Raw genomic sequence first — 19,509 nt, 5'->3', positions numbered from 1 at the left:
ACACGTTTTTTGGCGTGCTTAATGTTTCCAAAATTCCATTTTTTGTCAAAAGAATTCTACATGAACACTAGTTATCAATATAAAATTCACTTTTCGTCCAATAAAATGAGTAATCGAAAAGAAAACCGGGTGGGTGGGCGGGGCCATATGAAGTATTTTTTTCAATCGTAGATTCGAACACTTGACAAATTAAATTCAATCTTGATCTCACAGTAAAAGAAATAAACCAATGAAATTCAAAAGTGGAGGTGGGTGGAATTAATTTTACCTTTTTTGTTTAGATTGCACTATTTATCAGAGTAAAATCCACTTTTCGTCCAGTAAAATGAGCGATCAAGAAAAAAATGGGGTGGGTGGGCGGGGCCATACGAAGTATTTTTTATGGTAGATTCGAACACTTGACAAATTAAATTCAATCTTCATCTCACTGTAAATAAAATAAACCAATGAAATTCAAAAGTTTAGGTGTTTGGAATTAGTTTCACTTTTTTGTTTAGATTCCACTAGTAGTAAATATAAAATCCACTTTTCGTCCAATAAAATAAACCAACGAAATTCAAAATCTGGAGGTGGGTGGGATTAATTTTACCTTTTTCATTGAGATTCCAATGATTTATCAGTGTAAAATCCACTTTTCGTCCAATAAAATGAGTGATCGAAAAGAAAACGGGGTGGGTGGGCGGGGCCCTATGAAGTATTTTTTATCCTAGATTCGATCACTTGACAAATTAAATTCAATATTCATCTCACAGTAAATAAAATAAACCAATGAAATTCGAAAGTATTTTAGTTATCAATATAAAGTCCAATTTTCGTCCAATAAAATGAGTAATCGAGAAGAAAACCAGGTGGGTGGGCGGGGCCATACGAAGTATTTTTTATGGTTGATTCGAACACTTGACAAATTAAATTCAATCTTCATCTCACAGTAAATAAAATAAACCAATAAAATTCAAAAGTTTAGGTGGGTGTGAATAGTTTTAATTTTTTTGTTTAGATTTCACTAGTTATCATTATCAATATAAAATCCACTTTTCGTCCAATACAATAAACCAATGAAATTCATATGGAGAGGTAGGTGGGCTTAGTTTTACCTTTTTTGCTGAGATTCCAATATTTATCGATATAAAATTCACTTTTCGTCCAATAAAATGAGTAATCGAGAAGAAAACGGGGTGGGTGGGCGGGGCATAGGAAGTATTTTTTATCGTAGTTTGAACACTTGACGAATTAAATTCAATCATCTCGCAATAAATAAAATAAGGTAATGAAGTTCAAATGTGGAAGCGGCTGGAATAAGTTTACCGTTTTTGTCACTATCGGGTGGGTGGGCGGGGCCAGTGAAGTTTTTCTTAATCGTATATTCGAAGACTTGACAAAATAGAATTCGATCATCATCTCACAGTAAATAAATAAACCAATGAAATTCAAAAGTTTTTTAGTTATCAACATAAAATCCACTTTTCGTCCAATAAAATAAACCAATAAAATTCAAAAGTTTAGGTGGGTGGGATTAGTTTTAATTTTTTTGTTTAAATTCTACTAGATACCAATATAAAATCCACTTTTCGTCCAATACAATAAGCCAATGAAATTCAAATCTGGAGGTAGGTGGTAGTTTTACCTTTTTTACTGAGATTCCAATATTTATCGATATAAAATCCACTTTTCGTCCAATAAAATGAGTAATCGAGAAGAAAACTTCAAATTCAGTCTTCATCTCGCAGTAAATAAAATAAACCAATGAAATTCGAACGTGGAGAAATTTTGCTTTTCAAAAACTTGCCGAAACAATCCCAAAAAATTCAGGAATGTAGATGATTTCAAAAATGCAGCATGCTTCTGGCTCCGGGTTAAGATTTTAGAAATATTCTCTGTGAAATCAATTTTTTTTCGAGTTATCAAAGAAATGGGACCGAACGTAACTTCTAGAGGTCGAAATTTACAATGGGCCGAAATTTTCATTCCGAAAAATTTTAGTTTTGAAAAAGTTGCCAAAAAAAATCCAAAAACTTCAGGGATATAGACTTCGGTGCTTTAGTTTCAAAAACATAGCCTGTTTATGGTTCCAGGGAAAATTTTAGAAATATTCGGTTTGAAATCCAATTTTTTTGGACAATGTTAAAAATTGCCACATTTCAATTGGCCAAAGTATCAATCTGCAGGAAAATGTATTTGGCTGAATTTCGAAAATGGTCAAAAGGGGGCTAAAATTTTCAAAAGTTGCTGAAAAATTAGATATTAGAAAATTCAGATATGCAAATTTCGACACACTAATTTCAAATTATAGCGCATTTAAAGTTCCAGGTGCAACATTTAGGAAATATTTGATTTGAAATCAAATTTTTTTGAAAAATTCTAAAAAATTCCACCATTCAATTGGCTACTCTGGGAAAATGGTCGAACTTATCAAAGAAATTGGATCGAAAGTAACTTCTGGAGGTAGAAATCTATGAGAAAATATATTTCGTTGAATTTTGAAAATGGTTGATGCGATATTGCGTTGTAACAAACAACTTTATTATTATAAACGATTCTTGGAACTGTTTAGCAACAATGTTTGCGTTTTCGGTGACTAAATTCGACCTGTCTGACTAAATTAAGCCTGAGTGTGACCGTCCACTGCAATTTATTCCGGAAACCCGTGTCACCTGGAGCCCCTCGGGCCGGTCCCAGTCCGAATCGCCTCAGCGACAAAAACGCTTTCGTAACGTGTGATCAGTGACGGCTTATTCATGGAACCATCTTGTGGGTGGCAGACGTGACTCAGTGTCGATTTCTGAGCCACAATCCACCTGTGGACCGAGCGGCACGTTGCTCGACTACGTAATTGCGTTCGCCTTCAACCCCGCGAAAGAGTGACATTTCGCTGTCCTTACCTCATTTTCTGTTTTCTTTCAGACTGAGCTGAGTGAGAGGCTGAGATTGAGGCGGGGTCGCGGCGACACCAGCGAAGACGATGAAGGCCTTCCGCATAGCCCGTGCAATTCACCGACCACCACCGAGGCGCTTCTCGATAAGACTGCTATCAAAGTAAGGAAAAATTCGTCGACGTAATAGTAACTGTTCGCCATATGTTGCGTCGCAAGAGCTAAGTCTCCAATTGTCTCTATCGGCCTCCGGCGGAAATTTTAATTTCTGGGTAACGGTCGCCGTAATTGTACAATGTCTTCGCCGATTATGCTTCTGTGCGTCCTGGCCGGCCGACCTGGAGTTAATAATTAACTACCGGCGCGGATGCGAGTGATTTATTGTTATCGGGATTCTCGATCTCTTTAATTAGATTGGAGAGTAAAAGAAATTGTGGGACGCGGATTTGTTAACGCTTAGTTGTGCGATGAGTTATTGCAAAAAGTTGAATGAGGATTTAGAAATTAATCAGGAGATAAGCGCTGCGCTAATCTCGCCAGATTTATCTCGTATGGGATTGTTGAAGGAAATTGAGCGGGGTCGTTCAATTTTTAGCCGTTGTGATGGAGAACGACGGGACTGTTGTGGGAGAAGGAGAATCAAGGGCTTGACATTTGAGGAGGGCTGAAATGTGGGTCGTGATTTTTTAATGGGTCTGTTCTGTTTGAAATGTAGCGCGGATTTTGTTACGCGGGGAATAGCTTCTTCGGGATATCGAGAAATTCAAGACGAGTGGAGAAGTGTGCAAAATATAGCCGGTGTTGTGGTTATTGTTTCGTCGTTTTAGTCGTAAAATTTACCCTGTGGGGCGACGTCAGCAGTGAAATACGAACTCACATCCGTGTAGACCTCGAATATCGCACATGCAAACAACATGACGTGCAGTTGGTTGCATACACAAAAAAAATGGTCGAAGGTTATTATTTCGACACTTCCCGCGCCCCTGAAGTGCAGCCGGACAAATCCCGCAAAACCAGTGGCGTAAATAATGCTTCCTAACGGGTCCGGAAAAGTGCTGACAATATGAAATACTTTTAAAGCAGACAACCGACGGAAACAATGCTTTTCGAAAAAGCGAAGAACCGAAAAATCCAAGGATCGAGCATCCGAAACATAAAAAAATTAACATTGCAAACATTGGAAAATCGAAAATGTAAAAATAAAAAAAAAAGAAAATCGAAAAGTCAAAAAAATAAAAAAATTAAAAAACCGAAATAGCGCAAAATTGAAAAGTTCGCAATTGAGAGATTGAAAAATTTAAAATTAAAAAAAAGTAAACGAAAAATCAAAAAATTCGAAAATTCCAATGCTGAATTGACAAAAAATTGAGAAATCGGAAAAGCGAAACATCAAAAAATTGAAAAATTGCAAAATTGGGAAACTGAAATACTGAAACATCGAGAAACGAAACATCAAAATATCGAGAACTCGAAAAGTCGAGAAGGTAAAAAATATGAAAATTGAGAAATCGAAATGGAAAAGTTAAACATTGAAAAATTTATAATTGAAAAAAAATCGAAAATTTGAAAAATCGAGAAATCGAGAAGTCCGGAAATCAAAAACTCGAAAAACCAAAAAAAAATTATCGTGAAATTGTGATATCGAAATTTTAAAGAGATAAATTGAAAAACCGAAAAATCCAAGACCAAAAAGTCGAACATCAAAAAACTGAAAAATTGAGAATTCGAAAAATATAAAATTTTGAAAACTTGAAAAATCTAGAAATCGAATAATTGAAGAATCGAAATTTCGAAAATTTGGAAAATCCAAGAAAACTTGAAGAATGGAAAAATTGAAAGATCCCAAAACTGAACCATCGAAAAATTAAGAAATCGGAAACTCGAAAAATAGAAGTCGAGAAATGGAAAAATCCAAAAATTGGAAAATCGAAAAATTGAATAATTGAAAAACTGAAAAATTACAAGTTCGAGAAGTCAAGATGTCGAAGAATCGAAAAACCGTAAAACTGAAACGTCGGAAAATTGAGAAATCAAAGTCCTAAAAAATCCAAAAATTGAAAAATCGATAAATTGAATCATTGAGAAACTGAAAAAGCACAAGTTCGAGAGGTCAAAATGTCGAAAAATCGATAAATTGAAAATTTAGGATCAAAAATCGAAATTTAAAAAATTTGGAAATCAATAAATCGAAGAATCGAAAAATCGTAAAACTGAAACATCGGAAAATTGAGAAATCAAAATCCTGAAAAATCGATGAATAATTTAAAATAAAATAATTTAGAAAATTTTAAAATCAGTAAATTAAAAAATCGAAAAATCGTAAAACTGAAACATCGGAAAATTGAGAAATCAAAATCCTGAAAAATCGATGAATAACTGAAAAACTGAAAAATGAAAAAATCAGGAAATGGAGAAATCAAAAGATTGAAATTGAAATTTTAAAAATCTTGAAAATTAAAAAATCCAAGAATCGAAAATTCGTAAAACCGAAACATCAGAAAAAAATGAAAAAATCGAGAAATCAAAAAATTGAAGAAGAATAAGCTGGAAAATTCCAAAACTGAAATATCAAAACACAGAGAAGTCGAAAATTCGAAAAATGGAAGGAAAATTGAACAATGGAAAAATTGAAAAATGCCAAAACTGAATTATCGAAAAATTGAGAAATCGGAAAGTCGAAAAATCGAAAATTAAAAAATCGACAAATTGAATAATTGAAAAACTGAAAAAGCACAAGTTCGAGAGGTCAAAATGTCGAAAAATCGAAAAATTGAAAATTTAGAATCGTCAAAAATCGTAAAACTGAAACATCGAAAAATTGAGAAATCAAAATCCTGAAAAATCGATGAATAACTGAAAAACTGAAAAATTAAAAAATTTGAAAATTAAAAAATTGAAGAATCGAAAATTCGTAAAACCGAAACATCAGAAAATTGAGAAATCGAAAATTTGACGTATCGAGAAATTGAAAAAATCCAAACTGAAATTTCAAAACACTGAGAAATCAAAGATTCAGAAATACAAGAAAAAAAGAGCAATGGAAAAATTGAAAAATGCCTAAACAGAATTATCGAAAAATTGAGAAATCGGAAAGTCGAAAAATCGAAAATTTAAAAAATCGACAAATAGAAAAATTAAAATCCAAAAATTGAAAAATCGATAAATTGAATAATTGAAAAACTGAAAAATCACAAGTTCGAGAGGTCAAAATGTCGAAAAATCGAAAAATTGAAAATTTAGAATCATCAAAAATCGAAATTTGAAAAATTTTAAAATCGAAAAATTAAATCGAAAAATCGTAAAACTCAAACATCAGAAAACTGAGAAGTAAAAAAATGAAAAAATCGAGAAATCGATAAATTGAATAATTGAAAAACTGCAAAATCGAAAAATCGAGAAATCGAGAAGTTGAAAAATCGTAAAACTTGAAAACTTAGAAACGTCAAAAATTATAAACTTGAAAAATTTAATAGTCAAAAAAGAGAAGAATCGAAAAATCGTAATACTGAAACATCGGGAAATTGAGAAATCGAAAAATTAAAAATAAAATCGCGAAATTGAAAAGTCAAAAATAGAAAAATCAAAAAATTTAGAAATGGAAAAATTGAAAAGCTGAGAAATCGAAAAATCAAAAGACCCAGAAATCGAAACATCAAAAAACCGAAAAATTGGGAAATCAAAAAATCGAAAATTTGAAAAACTGAAAAATTAAAATATCGAAAAATTGAAAAATCGAAAAATCGAAATATCCACAAATCGAAAAACTTTAAAATATAAAATTTAAAAATAGAAAAATTGAGTCGAAAAAGTAAAAAATCGTGAAGTCGAGAAATCAAATAATTGAAGAATCAAAAATTTGAAAAATCCATGAAAAATCTCAAGACTGAACCATCGAAAAATTAGAAATCGGAAAGCCGAAAAATCAAGAAGTCGAGAAATCTAAATTGAAAATTTAGAAACTTCAAAAATTAGAAATTTTAAAGTTAAAAAATTGTATCGAGAAATTCAAAAAATACAAAAATTGAAAAATCAGAACATTGAAATGTCAAAGTATTGAGTATCAAAAAACTGAGAGATCGAAAATTTGAAAGATCCAAAAAAAAATGAAGGGAAAAATTGAAAAATCCCATAACTGAACCATCGAAAAATTGAGAAATTCTAAAATCGACAAAATAGAACGAAAAACCAAAATTAAAAAATCGAAAAATTGAAAAATCAAAATCCTGAAAAATCAAAAAATCGATTGCTTAAGAAGTCGAGAAATCGAAAAATTAAAAATTTAGAAACATCAAAAATCGAAAATTTGAAAAAATTTTAAATAAAAAAATTGAAGAATTGAGAAATCGTATAAATGAGAAAACAAAAAATGAAAAAAATCTAGAAATCGAAAATTTGAAGTATCGAAAAATTTTAAAAATCCAAAAATTGAAAAATCAAAACACTGATATTGAGTAAATGAAAAATTGGAAATCAATAAATTGAAAAGTCGAAAAATTGAAGAAGAAAAAGCTGGGAAATTCTAAAACTGAATCATCAAAAAACTGAGAAATCGGAAAATCGAAAAATTGAAGTCTGGGAATCGAAAATTTAAAAATCAAAAAATTGAAGAATCGAAAAATCTTAAAATCGTAACATCGGAAAATTGGGGAATCAAAAAATGAAAAAAATCGAGAAATCGAAAATTTAAGTCCAAAAATTGAAAAATCTCAAACTGAAATATCGAAGAATCGAGTAAATGAAAAATTTGAAATCGAAAAATTGAAAAATCGAAAAATTGAAGAAATAACTGAAAAATCCCGAAACTGAAATGTCAAAAAACTGAGAGATCGATAATTTGAAAAATCGAAGAAAAATTGAAGAATAGAAAAATTAAAAATCCAATAACTGAACCATCGAAAAATTGAAAAATCAAAATCCTGAAAAATCCAAAAATTGGAAAATTGATTGACCAATCAGAAACTGAATAATAAAAAAATCGAGTAATGAAAAAGTCGAGAAATCGAAAAATTGAAAATTTAGAAGCATTAAAAATCGTAAAACTGAGAAATCAAAGTATAAAAAAAAAAATCGAGAAATTGGAAAAATCTAAAAATTGAAAAATCGAAACACTGAAGAAGGAAAAACTGGAAAATCCTAAAACGAAACCAGTGAAAAATTGAGAACTCGGAAAATCCAATAATACCATCGAAAAATTGAAAAATCAAAATCCTGAAAATTCAAAAATTCAAAAATCTATAAATTGAATAATTGAAAAACTGAAAAATCGAAAAATCAAGAAATCGAAAGATTCAAAATTTACAAACGTCAAAAATTGAAAATTTGAAAAATTAAAAAAAATTAAAAGTCAAAAAAAATTGAAGAACCGAAAAATCGTAAAACCGAAACGTTGGAAAATTGAAAAAAAAAAAAACTGAAAGATCCCAAAATTGAAATATCAAAAAACTCCGAAATCGAAAATTCGAAAAATCCAAGAAAAATTGAAGAATGGAAAAATTGAAAAATCCTAAAACTCAACCATCAAAAAATTTAGAAATCGGAAAGTCGAAAAATAGAAGTCGAAAAATCGAAAATTTAAAAAATCTAAAAATTTAAAAATGAAAAAATTGAGAAACCGAAAAATTGTAAAACTGAAACATCGGAAAATTGAGAAATTAAAAAGTAAAAAAAAATCAAGAATTCGAAAATTGAAAAAATAACAAATTGAAAAAATTGAAAAATTTTAACACTGAAATGTAGAAGAATCGAGTAAATGAAAAATTCGAAATCGAGAAATTGAAAAATGGAAAATGTCGAGAAGAAAAAACTGGAACATCGAAAAGCCGAAAATTCGAAAAAATATACAGTATAACTACAGGCGAGCATGAACGGATAAATTTTGATAAACAATTAACCACACTTCCGATAATCTTATAATCTCCAAACCTCTGCAAGATTTCGAAGCAATCGATATTGCAATTTCAAAATTAAATTGTTTAGATGTTATACAATTTTAATTTTTTTTTTTTTTTTTTTCAAAAATGTGGATGCCTAAGGTAAAAACCAACACGGATTCATAAATCACATATGGAGGAATACGTTATTTTATTAAATTTAAATAACTTTTACATCTGTCTAATAAAAATCCGGACAGACGGCAGACAGAGAGACGGAAAAACATCGAGAAAACATGAAAGTAACCAGTCTTGCCTTACGTTGGGGAAGTAAAAATACGACCGAGGGTATAATTTTCCGCGCCGGAGGTAACTTTCCTCTGCCACTTACTCGACACATTATCCCTCCCGGAGAGACCTCTACCTTTGCATTTCGACCACAAACTGCAAAATATTTACACACCTACACGTGTCTGGTTAAATTTACTGTGCTGTTTGCTTTACACGATTTACGTTCAATTTCCACTGGACATGAAATATTAACCTCGTTTCCCCGCATTCCCACTAAGAAATTCACGAAAATATGCATTTTGTATAAGCTCCATCCAGAAAAACCCGCTTTCGTGATCCCCGAACGAAAACAAAAGTATAATCGCAATAATCCCCAATTAATTGGTCGGGAAAGAAAACTTCTTGAGCAACCTTATCGCTCCAAAAACAATTCGCTTCTCTCACGCAAGCCATTTATTACTTAATTCGTCATAATAAAATCATAATTAGCAATTCCGAGTTATTTAACGACGTTTTGTAACAAGGCGATTCTATTTTTTCCGCAAACGATCAGAGATCGTGGTGTGGTGTTTGACGCGTCCCGCTAAACCTTAATTGGGTTACGTGGGAAGACAATGAAAACCCTATATAGCGAAATGCCAGGTGAAAATAACGCACAGCTATTTTAATCGAGGTCGGGAAACAAACACCAGACGCATCAACCGGAAAGGTCGCATTCTAGGTGTTTCGGTTTCAATGGCATTTTCTGGAAATCGATCAAGGGTACCCGCATCAGGGATCGTGACGGGAAATCAGAAATGGAAGAGCGCTCACACTTATTTGATTTTTTCGTCTACCTGAATGTGTATAAATCTCATAATCCGTTATATCGTCTAACGTAACTTTAATTAATGCACTTATGAAATCCGGATTATTCCAGTTGGATTAATATCGGAGTCGACCCATCTTGAGTGGCAGGTAGTGTCGTGCTTGTCGCTAAACAGGTGAAAACTTCCAAAGCGTTTAATGAGGAACTATTTCGCGGAGTTATTTCAGCGTAGAAAATTTCTTAGCTCGAGTTTTCAGAGAATTCACGGAATGACCCAGTAACAACGCGCTTAAAATACGCGTTCGGCTTTATTGTTGTAGTTTGACAGTCCATTTAGCCCCATCTTGCCCCTCCACTCGAAATATTGGCCAAGTCTGCACACCACCAACCATTACTTTCATCTATTACAAAACGACAATTACACCGCACTGTTTTCATCATTATGCAAATCTGATTTAATGCGAACAAGTGTCGTTAAATTTGATTAAACAACGAGTGTGACGAGTCCAGAAAGCCTAGATACCACCCAGGAAACGGATTGCGTTATCTGCAATTAATTAGAGGTCAGAGTTGTGCGAACTAAACAAAACTTATATAAACGAAATTAACAAATTTTAACACAGACGTTGCGAAACGCTCCAGAGTGACAGACAAACCCGCGACCTCTGCTTTATGATCCTGACCTGAGCGAAGAGGAAGTTCAAAATGTGGAGTGAAAGTCGTCGTTATAAAATTGCTTCAAGAGTTACACGCATTAATTAACAGCGATTAGCAGTTCGTTATTTTCAGATTAATGCCTTCAGTTTTTGTGCGAGGCGGCAATTAAAACTTCATGTTGATTTGTTTTCGCATGAAATATCACAGGTCGCACTTTTTACCCGCATCGAACTAAGCGACACGTGGGTTTTAATCGCGGAGGGGCGGGGGTGCTTTAATGAAAAAGTCGTGACGAGGCAGGGGCGAAAGTTTGTAAACGCACGAGTAATTTTTCATTAGGTGGAAAATTTTCAGAACGACGTCTAACATTTGTGGAGATCTCGGCCCCGATTGCTCGATCCGAGGTCGGTTTTTAAAATTGGCTTTAATTTTACAATTTCTCAGTTTTTCAATTTCTCGGTTTTCAGTTTTTCTCTTCAATTTTACGATTTTTATATATTTCGATTTTTCAATTTTTCTATTTTTTCACGTTTAGATTTTTCAACTTCACTTTTTTGATTTCTCAATTTTTCAATTTTTTAATTTCTGTTTTTGGACATTTCAGTTTTTGGATATTTCAGTTTTGGGATTTTTCAGTTTTTGGATTCGTCGGTTTTTCCTTCATTTTTCAGTTTTTCGATATTTCAGTTTTAGGAACAACACTAGTGTCACTTATATATAATTATTATTTTTTGTTACTATAATTATCTGTTTTACTTATGCGTGTATAATTACCACACAAAGGTTTAATAGCTTTCATTCATTTTTCAAAACTGACAAAATTCTCTTTTCTTGGTTTCAGATTTTTCGATTTTTAAAACTTTTGATTTTTCGATTTTTTCAATTCTATTTATCTAAGTTTCAACTGTTCAATTTTCCCATTTTTCAATTTTTCGATTTCACGATTTATCCAGATTTCGATCTTTCGATTTTCTTCCCTCTCGGTTTTAGATTTTTCAGTTTTTTAATTTTTCTATTTTTAAAATTTTTGATGAAGTATTCGATTTTTCAATTTTAAAATGTTCTTCTCGATTTCTTGATTTCTCGATCTTTTATTGTTTTAAATTCTGGCTTTTTCAATGTTTAGACTTTATAATTCTTCGATTTGTCGATATTTTCGTTTTTCAGTTTGTTAAATTTTAGATTTTTGCTCGAATTTTCGATTTTTCAGTTCTTTAATTTTTCGAATATTAAAATTTTTGATTTTTCGGTTTAACTATTTTTCAGTTTTTCGATTTTTTGATGTTTCGATTTCTTGACACTCCAGTTCGTCGATTTTAATATTTTTCAACTTTTTGATTTTTAAATTTCCTAATTTGTCGAGGTTTCGATTTCTCAATTTTTCAACATGTCAATTTTCGGAATTTTTCAATTTTTCGAATTTTCACTTTCCAATTCTTCAGAGGGTTTTTTCAGGATCTTAAATTTTCGATTTTCCGACTTCAATTTTTCGACTTATCGATTTCTCGATTTTTCAAGTTTTCGATTCATCAGTTTTGGGATTTTTCAATATTTCAATTTCTCGATTTATCGAAATTTCGATTGTTTAATTTTTCGATTTTTTTCAAATTTTTCGATTTTTTTTTTTTTATTTAAAATTTCTAATTTTGACTTTTCGATTTCAAGATGTTTCGTTGTTTCGACTTCTCGATTGCTCGATATTTTGGTGTTTCATTTAGTTTTTCAATTTTCGAATGTCAATTTTTTTACTTTCGGTTTTCGATTTTCCAATTTTCGAAGTTCCGATTTTTCAGTTTTTGGATACTTTAATATTTCGATTTTTCGACTTTTCGGCTTATCGAGTTTTCCATTTGTCAATTTTAAAATTTTTCAATTTTTCAGTGTCACTTATATATAATTATTATTTTTTGTTATTATGATCATTTGTTTTTCTTATGTGTGTATAAATACAGCGAAAATTTTGAATAGCTTTCATTCTTTTTTCAAAAGTGACAAAATTCTCTTGTCCAGATTTGGATTTTTCGATTTTTTAAAATTTTCGACTTTTCGATTTCTCGGTTTATCAATTTTTCGATATTTTCGACTTTTCGATTTCCCGGTTTATCAATTTTTCGATATTTTAATGTTTCAGTTTTTTAAATTTTTTATTTTTCCGTTTTTCAGTTCTATGATGTTTGTTTTCCAATTTTTCGAATTTTTAAATTTTAGATTTTTCAATAATTTTTTGATGTTTCGATTTTTCGATCTTCCATCTTTCGACTTCTTAGATTTAGATTTTTCGATTTATCCAGATTTCGATGTTTCGATTGTTTATTTTCTCGATTTATTCAATTTTTCGAATTTTTGAATTTTATGTTTTTCAATTTTTAATGTTTTTTGATTTCTTGATCTTTCGATTTTCCGACTTCTCAGTTTTAAATTCTTCGGTTTTTTAGTTTTTCTATTTTTACAATTTTTTATTAAATATTCGATTTTTCAATTTTAAAATTTTTGGACACTTCAGTTTTTCGATCTTTTTTTTCGTTTCTCGGTTTTTTAACTTTTCGATTTTTCAGTTTTGCAGTTTTTAGAATTTTCAAATATTCGCTTTTTTAGATTTCTGGGTTTTTCAATTTTGGATTCTTCAATTTGTCCATATTTTAGTTTTTCAGTTTGTTAAATTTTAGATTTTTTCTCGAATTTTCGATTTTTAAGTTCTTTGATATTTGTTTTAATTTTTTGAATTTTAAAATTTTTGGATTTTTCGGTTTCACAATTTTTCAGTTTTTCCATTTTTTGATGTTTCAGTTTCTTGACACTCCGGTTTTTCGATTTTAATATTTTTCAATTTTGCGATTTTTTCTTTAATTTTTCAGTTTTTCGATATTTCAGTTTTGGAATTTTTCAATATTTCTGTTCTTCGACTTTTCCATTTTTGACTTCTGGATTTTTCGATGTGTCGACTTTTTACTTTTTTGATTTCTAAATTTTAATTTCTCAATTTTTTGGTATTCTTAATTTTTCAATATTTAAAATTTTCGATTTTTCGATTTCTCGATGTTTTATTTCAGTTCTTCGATATTTCCGTTTTTCAGTTTTCGAATTTTTCAAATGTTTTCAAATTTTACTTTCGAAGACTTCGATATACCTGTTCTTCATTTCTTTAATTTTTCAATTTTTCATTTTTTAGTTTTTTTAAGGTTTCGATTTTTCGACTTCACTTTTTGGATTTTTCGATCTTTTAGGTTCTCAGTTTTTGGATATTTCAGTTTTCGGATTTTTCAGGTTTTCTATTTTTAAGTTTTTCTTTCATTTTTCAGTTTTTCGATATCTCAGTTTTGGCATTTTTCAATATTTCGATTCTTCGACTTTTTGATTTTCGACTCTTGGATTTTTCGATGTGTCGATTATTTTACTTTTTCGATTTTTCAATTTTTCGATTTTTAAATTTTAGATTTTTTAATTTTTAAAATTTTAGATTTTTCGATTTCTCGGTTTTTCAGTATGGTTCTTCGGTATATGAATTTTTCAAATTTTCGAATTTTTCAAATGTTTCGATTTCTTAATCTTTTGAGTTTTCGACTTTCAGGTTTTAGATTTTCTGTTTTTCAATTGTCGTTTTTCAATTTTTCGATTTTTAAATTTTAGATTTTTCAGTTTTTTGATTTTTTAATTTTTCAATATTTAAAATTTTAGATTTTTCGATTTCTCGATGTTTTATTTCAGTTCTTCGATATTTCCGTTTTTCAGTTTTCGAATTTTTCAAATGTTTTGATTTCTTAATCTATCGATTTTTCGACTTCCCGGTTTTAGATCATCTGTTTTCCAATTGTCGTTTTTTCAAAATTTCGATTTTTCAATTAATCGATATTTTGATTTTCCGATTTCACGACTTTCGAGGGCTTCGGTATTCCTGTTCTTCATTTCTTTCATTTTTCGAATTCATTTTTTAGTTTTAAGCTTTCGATTTTTCGACTTCACTTTTTGGATTTTTCGATTGCTCATTTTTTCGACTTTTTAGGTTCTCAGTTTTAGGATTTTTCAGGTTTTTCATTTTTCAGTTTTTCTCTCATTTTTCAGTTTTTCGATATCTCAGTTATGGAATTTTTCAATACTTCGATTCTTCAACTTTTTGATTTTTGACTCCTGGATTTTTCGATGTGTCGATTATTTTAATTTTTCGATTTTGAAATTTTAGATTTTTTAATTTTTAAAATTTTAGCTTTTTCGATTTCTCGATTTTTCAGTTCAGTTCTTCGATATTTGAATTTTTCAAGTTTTTGAATTTCTTAATCTTTTGATTTTCAACTTACCGGTTTTAGATTTTCTGCTTTTAAATTGTCATTTTGTCAAATTTTCGATTTTTTAATTTTTCAAATTTGACTCCCATAAACTCTCAATTTTTTGATTTTTCAGGTTCTTGATTTTTCAATTTTTGTTTTTTTAAGGTTTCTATTTTTCCACTTCACTTTTTTGTTTTTTGGATTTTTTAGTTTTTTATTTCTTCGACTTTTCTATTTTTGACTTCTGGATTTTTCAATGTGTCTACCTTTTTACTTTTTCGATTTTTCAATTTTTGGATTTTAAAATTTTAGATTTTTCAATCTTTTGATATTTTAATTTTTCAATTTTTCTTAATCTTTCGATTTTTCGTCTTCCTGGTTTTAGAGCTTCTGTTTCAATTTCTCGATTTATTAATTTTTCTTTCCCGATTTATCGAGATTTGATTGTTCAGGTTTTTCGATTTATCAGTTTTTCAATTTTTTATTTTGGCCTATTTCGGTTTCTCAGTTTTTCGTTTTACATTTTTTGGTTTTTTGATTTTTCCGCTTTTCCAATATTTCAACTTTTAACTTTTTGTTTGTCGATTTTTCTATTTTTCGATTTTTCGACTTCATCACTTTTCGATTTCTCGTTCTTTTGATCTTTCAATCTCTCAATTATTCGAATTTTTAAGTTTTTTGATTTCTCGATTTATCGAAATTTGGATTTTTCCATATTTTGATTGTCATTTTCTCAATTTATAAATTGTTCAATTTTTAACTTTTCGATTTTTCGATTGTTGGCCTATTTCCACAAAAATTGTCACTAAAAACATTTAAAAATTCATACAAAATAGAACACAGTGTTTCCAAAACATTTTCCCGGAAAAAATTCTAAGTATAAAACACAAATAAAGAATTAATTCTTAGTTAAACAAAATATGTAAAATCATTTAAATATGTACAACAACTATATATTTCCCGCAGAAATTATAGTCCAAACCAATCAAATCGCTTGTGAACCCTTAGAGTCCACATTGGCCTGAGCGCGCTCTGGTCTGTAGATCAAACAAGTTCTCAGGCGACGAACTCACTACATTCTCCGTTCCATCCATTATTCCTCCCTTGCCATATGTATATCTTTCTTTTTTCCGTAGCTTCTGTATCTTTGAATTCCTCCTGCATCCCATATTCTTTTTTCTATTTCTTTTCTTTGGTTTTTTCTCTCTTGTTTTTCGTACTTGGCAAATAATAAATTAATACTACTACTGTATGTATTTAATGAATGGCACGGGTAATTTTTCATTAGGTGGAAAATTTTGAGACCGCAACGCGACGTCTAACATTTGTGGAGATCTCGGCCCCGATTGCTCAATCCGAGGTCACTTTATAAATTCGCTTTTATATTTCGGGAGTAACGTTTTGCTTGAAATTAATTAAACAAGAATATAATTAGGTGTAGTGCGGCGCGCAAATTGGGTTGGTTATTTCGTACAAAAAACGCAATTAAAAATCCTCATTTTAATGAAAACGGTCACAACACTTCAGCGAATTAAAATTGCGCCATTTTATCACTTTACGTAAGCAAATAAATAAAATTAGAGCATGTTAATTTTTGCGTAACTCGACTCTGCGATTTATAGCCCCATCTAATTTTTACGTTTCCTGGTCGCTTTAATAAAGCAGCCTCGAATTAACATCCGACGTTCCCACCCACTCCGTATAGATTCGTCAATTAAATCCGATAACGAATACGTCTTATCCCCCCCTAATCCAATTTAAAATCCGGCATCCCTCGAGCGTCTGCCGCCCGCAGATAATCCGCCGCCCCCCGACGCGAAACAATCGTCCCGAATACGTCACCTATTTACTCTCCGAAGGAGATTTAGGTCACATTCTGCATTAGAGGAAATGAAACCGGAGGATTCAGTCGAAAGTCCCGCTCGTTACATAATAGCCAGTCGCATAATTGCTATCGCAACATGGAGGGATCCAAACATTGTTTACCTGTAGAAAGTACGTGCAGTTTCGAGCTCGACGCTGAATAGAATCGGCGGATTCGCGACTCCGATAAACGCCCGTGTGATGTTTCCTGAAAACGATGTTTTGTTCGACGCGACAATGCTTCAACACGAACCTGCCCTGGATTAACGGCATCCGAATTTTTTTGCCCTACGATGACGCACAGAGGGTAAAAGGCGACGGAGGCGCCGCGACGCTAACGACGCCGTTCTTATTGCTACCGTTGTTGCAGGATCTCCCCACGAAGTCCCACAGCACGTGCAGCGATGGGTCGCTGCTCAGCATGGGCAGCTCCGAGATGGACGAGGTACGAATTGAGTTTTAGTTTTTGAACGTTAACTGATCACGTTTTTGTAACCCTAGGAGTCCTTTAGTCAGTCGCGCCACTCGTCGAAGCTCTCTCTGCAGGAGAAGCGCTCCTCGGATCAAGGTAGCCGCCCCCGCCGCCACCGCTTTTTCTAAATCCGGTGTTTCAGATTCCGATTTCGAGCTAGGGCCGAGTTCGTCGTCGACGCCGCTGAATCACAGCGCTGCCCATCACAGGGTGTCGGTGAGGCCCAAGAGACGTGCTCCACATAGAAACAAGAGAGTGCCTCAGGTAGGTCTGTGGGATTTCTTGATTGGATTTCGATAAATAGATTTTTCGTGTAGCTGTCGAACGCGCTGCCAACCACACCGGAAGTCAATGAAGAGTCATCGATAAGGAGTGTGACGCCGGAGAACATTTCGAGAGGTAGGTAGTTTTTTTTCTCTTTGATTGTTTGTCGTTTGTGTGTTTTTTTTTAATTAACCGTTACGCAACGATTTCAATGCTGTTCTCAGACTTTGTTTCGTTGGTGAATGTTTGTAAAAGCGTGGATTCTGTGGGTAGTTGGTTGAGGAAGTAGACGTTGGTTGTGGTGTGTGTTTTTTTTTTTAATAATACTGGGTAGAGGCTAAAAACGGTGTGGGGCTATGGCGCTTTTAATTTTGTGTGCTACTGCGCGACCGAAAACATGCCGAGTCGGAGTTGGCTTTGGTTAACGTTCTACGGTTGGTATTACTGGTGTAGTGGACTAGAAACAACACTAGTGTCACCTATATAAGTATAATATTTATTTTTTGTTACAATAATTATCTATTTTTCTTATGTGTGTATAATGACCACAAAAATTTTGAATAGTTTTCATCCATTTTTCAAAATTCTCTTCTCCAGATTTGGGATTTTTCGATATTTTGATGTTTCAGTTTTTAAAATTTTTAGTTTTCGATTTTTCAGTTCTTCGATGTTAGTTTTTTGAATTTTTAAATTTTAGATTTTTCACTTTTTTGTTGTCTTGATTCCTCGATCTTCCATTATTTATCTAGATTTCGTTATTTCGGTTCTAGATTTCGATGTCTCGATTGTTAATTTTTTTGAAATTTTTTGACTGTCGATTTCTTGATTTTTCAATCTTTTGATGTTTCGTTTCTCAGTTTTTTAACGTGTCGATTTTCAAGTTTTTCAGTTTTTCGAATCTTCAAATTTTCGCTTTTTTAAATTTTGGATTTTTCAATTTATCGATTTTTAGTGTTTCAATTTGATAAATTTCAGATTTTTGGTCGAATTTTCGATTTTTCAGTTCTTTGATATTTGTTTTAATTTTTCGAATTTTAAAATTTTTGATTTTTCGGTTTAACGATTTTTTGATATTTCGATTTCTAGACACTTCGATTTTGCGATTTTAATATTTTTCAACTTTCCTATTTTAATATTTCCCAATTTTTCAAGGTTTCGATTTCTCAATTTTTCATTTTTTCGATTTTTCGATATTTCAATGTTGGAGTTTTCCAGTTTTTCGAATTTTCACTTTTCCAATTCTTCAGACGAGTTTTTCGATTTCTCTATTTCTGGATCAATCGACTTTTTGGTTTTCGGATATTTTAAATTTTCGATTTTTCAACTTCAATTTTTCGGTTTCTCGATTTATCGAAATTTCGATTGTTTAATTTTTGTATTTTTTTCAGTTCTTTCTATTTTTTTTTTATTTAAAATTTTTAATTTTAACTTTTCGGTTTTAGGCAATTTCGATTTCTAAATCTTTCGACTTCTGCATTTCTCGACATTTTGGTGTTTCATTTCTGTGTTGGTTTTTCAATTGTTGGAAGTTTCAATTTTTTGACTTCCGATCTTCCAATTTTCGAATTTTTAAATATTAGATTTACAATTTTTGATGTTTTTTGATTTTTCGATCTTTCTATTTTCCTTTCTTCTCAATTTTTAACTTTTCTATTTTTTGGCTTGTCGATTTCTTGATTTTTCGATCTTTTGATGTTTCGTTTCTCAGTTTTTCAACATTTCGATTTTCAAGTTTTTCGCTTTTTTAAATTTTGGATTTTTCAATTTTTCGACTAAATTATTCTTCAATTTGTCGATATTTTAGTATTTCAATTTGTTAAATTTTAGTTTTTTGCTCGAATTTTCGATTTTTTGATATTTCGATTTCTTGACACTTAAGTTTTGTGATTTTAGTATTTTTCAACTTTCCTGTTTTTAAATTTCGTAATTTTTCATTTTTTCGATTTTTCGATACTTCAATGTTAGTTTTTCAGTTTTTCGAATTTTCACGTTCTCAATTCTTCAGACGGGTTTTTCGATTTCTCAATTTCTGGATCAATCGACTTTTTGTTTTTTGGATATTTTAAATTTTCGATTTTTCAACTTCAATTTTTCGGTTTCTCGTTTTTTCAATTTTTCGATTCTTCAGTTTTGGAATTTTTCAATATTTCCA

The 19,509-nt window shown here is 31.2% G+C and overlaps 1 protein-coding gene across 7 annotated transcripts in view; it reads left to right on the top strand.

The window, feature by feature from the left end:
• Positions 1-19,509, top strand: part of LOC135124253 (microtubule-associated protein 1B) — a 92,752-nt gene that overhangs the window by 64,189 nt on the left and 9,054 nt on the right. For 6 of the 7 annotated variants that reach the window (XM_064049199.1, XM_064049216.1, XM_064049192.1 and 3 more), the window contains 5 exons: positions 2,902-3,033; positions 16,992-17,066; positions 17,123-17,189; positions 17,236-17,357; positions 17,411-17,492. In XM_064049199.1, the coding sequence (XP_063905269.1) occupies positions 2,902-3,033; positions 16,992-17,066; positions 17,123-17,189; positions 17,236-17,357; positions 17,411-17,492 (478 nt within the window). Of the gene's footprint in view, positions 1-2,901; positions 3,034-16,800; positions 16,929-16,991; positions 17,067-17,122; positions 17,190-17,235; positions 17,358-17,410; positions 17,493-19,509 lie in introns of those variants that run through there. The other variant, XM_064049243.1, reaches the window with a different exon arrangement.

Source organism: Zophobas morio, unplaced genomic scaffold (genome assembly GCF_036711695.1).
Source record: "Zophobas morio isolate AGI-343-1 ecotype UQ-CSIRO unplaced genomic scaffold, CSIRO_AGI_Zmor_V1 ptg000002l, whole genome shotgun sequence".
NCBI lineage: Eukaryota > Metazoa > Arthropoda > Insecta > Coleoptera > Tenebrionidae > Zophobas > Zophobas morio.
The sequence above is the reverse complement of the archived record's forward strand: the minus strand, read 5'-3'. Positions and strand labels throughout refer to the sequence as shown.